The sequence below is a fragment of the Empidonax traillii genome, unplaced genomic scaffold, assembly GCF_003031625.1.
Source record: "Empidonax traillii isolate 1590-97213 ecotype Southwest subspecies unplaced genomic scaffold, ASM303162v1 scaffold4529:size9509, whole genome shotgun sequence".
Lineage (NCBI taxonomy): Eukaryota > Metazoa > Chordata > Aves > Passeriformes > Tyrannidae > Empidonax > Empidonax traillii.
The window spans coordinates 1-4,483 of NW_020959722.1; the positions used below are offsets into that span (position 1 = coordinate 1).

The 4,483-nt window shown below is 64.0% G+C and overlaps 1 protein-coding gene across 1 annotated transcript in view; it reads left to right on the forward strand.

Moving 5' to 3' along the window:
* The first annotated feature begins 2,035 nt into the window (after positions 1-2,035).
* LOC114072929 (antigen peptide transporter 2-like) overlaps positions 2,036-4,483 on the forward strand; it is a 7,209-nt gene continuing 4,761 nt past the window's right edge. The window contains exons 1-4 of the mRNA XM_027910749.1: positions 2,036-2,543; positions 3,387-3,495; positions 3,570-3,700; positions 4,268-4,473. Of these exons, the coding sequence (XP_027766550.1) occupies positions 2,036-2,543; positions 3,387-3,495; positions 3,570-3,700; positions 4,268-4,473 (954 nt within the window). The remainder of the gene's footprint in view (positions 2,544-3,386; positions 3,496-3,569; positions 3,701-4,267; positions 4,474-4,483) is intronic.

Consider the following 4,483-nt stretch of genomic DNA (forward strand, 5'->3'; position numbering starts at 1 on the left):
AGTCGGGTTCTGTTCCCCCATAAATTGGCTCCTGTCCCCCCCAAATCAGGTCCTGCCCTTCCTAAATCGGGTCCTGCCCCCCCCAATCGTGTCCTTCCCTCCCCTAGTCGGGCCCTGTCCCCCCTAATTGGGTCTTTTCCCCCCCAGTGGGGTCCTGCCACTCCCTCAGTCGGCTCCTGCCCCAACTAAAAGTGGTCCTGCTCTCCCCCAATTGGGCCCTGCCCCCCCCAAATTGAGCCCTGAGCCCCCCCCGAGCCGGGATCCCCCCATACCGAGGGCCGCGGCCGCCATCAGCACCCCCACGAGCGCCCACCGCCCGCGCTCGGGGAGCAGCAGGGCCAGGAGCCGCCGGCTGGTGGGGGGCAACATCGCGGGGGGGGCGGGGGGCGCGGAGGGGGCCAGGTCCGGTCCGGGGGGGTCCTGGTTCTGCTTTCAGTGGGTCCTAGTGGGTCTCAGTGGGTCCCGGTCCCCTTCCGGTGGCTCCCGGTCGGTCCTGGTTCTCTTCCCCGTGAGTCCCGGTGGGTCTCGGTGGGTCCTGGTTCTGCTTTCGGTGGGTCTCGGTGGGTCCCAGTGGGTCCCGGTCGGTCCTGGTTCTCTTCCCCGTGAGTCCCAGTGGGTCCTGGTTCTGCTTTCAGTGACTTTCCGTGGGTCCTGGTGGGTCCCGGTCCCCTCCCGGTGGCTCCCGGTGGGTCCCTGGGGATCCCGGTCCCGCTACCGGCAGGTCCCGGTGTATCGCGATGAGTGCCAGTGTATCCCGGTGTATCTCGGTGTGTCCCGGTGTCTTCCGATGAGTCCCGGTGTACCCCGATGTACCCCGGTGTATCTCGGTGTGTCCCGGTATATCTCGGTGTGTCCCGGTATATCTCGGTGTTTTCCGGTATATCCCCGTGTTTCCCGGTATATCCCGGTGTTTCCCGGTGTGTCCCGGTGTCCCGGCCCGCTGGTTCCTCCTGCTCCTTTCCCGGCAGCCGCCGCCGTTTCCCGGAAAGCCGAAGGCTCCGCCCCGGGAATCCCCGGGAATCCCAGGGTGGCCCCGCCCACAACCCACCACTGCGGTGCTGATTGGTCAATGGTGTACTGACGTCATCGGTTACCGGGCAGAGGGAGCCGGAGCAGGTTGTGAATGGGAGGGGAGCGGGGCCAAAACGGGGGCGGGGTCTGGGCGGGGCCGGGGCGGAACGGGGCGGGTCCAGGGCGGTATTGGGCGTGGCCTGGGGAGAACGGAGCGTTCTGGGAGCCTGAACTGGGACCACTGGTGTGGACTAGGGAGCTGGTACAGCTGGACTGGGAGCACTGGTGTGGACTGGTGAGCTCAGGGGTCCATACTAGGAGCAACTGGTGTAGACTGGGGAGCTGAGGGGCTGTACTGGGAGCGCTGATTTCTACTCATGAGCACTGCAGTCTGTACTTGGGAGCACTGGTGTAGACTGGTGGTCAGCTCAGGAGGCTTTACTGGGAGCACTGGTGTGAACTGGGGAGTGGCCCAGTCTGTAATGGGAGCACTGGTGTGGACTGGGGAGCTGAGGGGGCTGATGTGGACTGGGGAGCTGAGGGAGCTGGACTGGGAGCACTGGTGTGGACTGGGGAGCTGAGGGGGCTGGTGTGGACTGGGGAGCTGAGGAAGCTGGACTGGGAGCACTGGTGTGGACTGGGGAGCTGAGGTTAGCTGGACTGGGAGCACTGGTGTGGACTGGGGAGCCTAACTGGTGTTAACTGGTGAGTTCACAGGCTGCTAAACCCCAGTGCAGGAGCCGCACAGACCCCCACTGGGAGCCATACTGGGATCTGTACTGGGAGCTGTACTGGGACCCCCACTGGGATCCCCACCAGGAGCCGTACCAGGAGCTGTACTGGGAACCCCACTGGGACCCCCCTGGGAGCTGTACTGGGAACCATACTGGGAGCCCAACCAGGAGCCGTACTGGGAGCCCTACTGCAAACCCCACTGAGAGCCACACCAGGAGCCCTACTGGGAGCCGTACTGGGAGTCATAGCGGGACTCATACTGGGAGCACTGGTCCTTGTCAATCCCCCCATGGCACTGCCTCCCTCCCTGCTGCTCCTGGGGGCACTGCTGGTGGCCGATGCCCTGTCCCTGTCCTTACTGGGCCCGCTGGTGCCGGCGCTGGCACGGCTGGGCCCGGCGGGTGCGTGGCTCGAGGCTGCCCTGCGCCTGCCCCTCCTGGCTGCAGCCCCCCGGCTCCTGTCCCCTCTCTGTCCCCCCGGGGCCACCACCACGGCCGCCGTGGCCACCATCGCCGTCACCCCTGCGGCCTTCACGGCCCTGCGGAGCCTCCTGGGCCTGCCCGGCCCCGGGCCCGGCCTCTTGGCGGCTGCGGCACCCGCCTGGCTCGGGGTCACCCACGCGGCCGCCGCGCTGGCCCTGCTGGCCTGGGACGCTCCCCGTGCCCTGGGTGGTGTCCCCAAAGCTCCCGGGGGTGTCCCCGAGGTTCCTGGAGGCATCTGGAGGGTCCTGGCGCTGACCTGCTCCGAGTGGAAAGTCCTGGGAGCCGCCTTCCTGTGCCTCATGGTGGCGGCCGCCGGTGGGTGACAGCACGGGGAGGGCGATGAACCCCCTATTAACCAAATCCTGCAGCCCCAGATTGGGGTGCAGAGCCCCTAAATTTGGTGTTGAACTCCCCCCGGTTTGGGGCTGCCCCCCCCGCTGGAATTGGGGTGGTGAGCGGCCCGAAATTTTGGGAGCTGCCCACCCCTCCCCCCCAAAAAAAAAATTGGATCCCCAACTTCCAAGCTTGGGTGTTGATTGCCACTAAATTGGGTGCTTAGTCCTAAAATTGGGTGCTGACTATCCCAAAATTGGGTGCTGACCATCCCAGAATTGGGTACTGACCATCCCAAAATTGGCTGCTGAGCCCCCCTTACGTTGGGAACCAACCACTCGAAAATTGGATAGTGACCCCCCCACCCCATCCCCCCATAACTGGGTGCCGACACTACCCAAAAATTGTGTCCTGACCCATCAGACTCGGGTTTAACCTCCCAAAAAATGGGGTGTCAGATGCCCAAAAATGGGCATTGACTCCCAAGAAATTGGGTCCTGACCCCCTATATTTGGGTCCCAACCCCCCATATTTGGGTTCCGATCCCCCATATTTGGGTCCCAACCCCCCATATTTGGGTTCCGATCCCCCATATTTGGGTCCTGATCCCTCATAGTTACGTCCTGATCCCTCATATTTGGGTCCCGACCCCTCATATTTGGGTCCTGACCCCCCCATATTTTGGGTCCTGACCCCCCATATTTGGGTGCTGACTCCCCATATTTGGGTCCCAATCCCCAAATTTGGGTGCTGAACCCCCCGAATTCGGTCTCAAACCCCCACCATCGGGTCCCCCCGTGGTGACGCGGTGTCGGTGTCGCCCAGCGGAGACGGCGGGGCCTTACGTCACCGGGAAGGTTCTGGACGCCGTCCGGAGTGGGAACGGACTCACCACTGGAGCTGTGGGGATGGTGGTGGCTGCCGAAGCAGCCAGGTGGGTCACAGCGTTCCCGGTGTCCCCTTGTCCCCAGTGTCCCCAGTGTCCCTGATGTCCCCGTGTCCCCACAGTGTCCTGTTCTCCGGGTGCCGCGGGTGGCTCTTCCTGCTGGCGGCGGCGCGTCTGCGGCAGAGCCTGCGCCTCCGGCTCTTCTCCCACCTGCTGCACCAGGACCTGGATTTCTTCCAGGGAATGCCAGCAGGTAACGGGGCATGGCCCAGGCCGGTGCCATCCCACCATCCCATCCCATCACTCCAGTCCCCATCCCACTATTCCATCCTTTCCCTGTCATCCTGTTACCCTAGTCCCCATCCCACCCCACCATCCCATACCACCATCCCATCCCGTCACTCCAGTCCCCATCCCGCCATTCCATGCTTTCCCTGTCATCCTGTTACCCTAATCCCCATCCCATCCTACCCCACCTCTCCATTATCTCATCCCACCATCCCATCCCTTTCCATCCTATCCCATTTCCCCGCTCCCATTCTACCGTCCCATCCCAGTCCTACTATCCCATCGCACTGTCCTGTCCTTATTCTCACTCCCATCCCACCATCCCATCCCCATCAATCCATTCCAACCACTCCTGTTCCCACCATCCTCTTTCCCATCCTATCCCACCGGTCATCCCATCCTGCCATCCCGTTCCATCTCCTGACCTTCATCCTATCACCCCATTCCCACCATCCCAATCCCACCTGTCCCATCTTTCCCCGCCATTCCCATCCCCGTGTCCATGATCCCAACCTCCTTTCCCACCCTGCAGCCGAGCTGTCGGCGCGGTTCTCTGCGGAGGTGCCGCTGGTGTCCATGGCGGTGCCGAGGGGGACCAACCTGCTGCTCCGGAGCCTGGGAATGGCGCTGGTGGAGGGTGCGGCCATGGTCCGGCTGGCGCCGGGGCTGGCGCTGCTGGCGCTGCTGGAGCTGCCCCTCGGGATCACCGCCCAGCGCATCCACAGCGCCCGGAGACGGGTCAGGAACA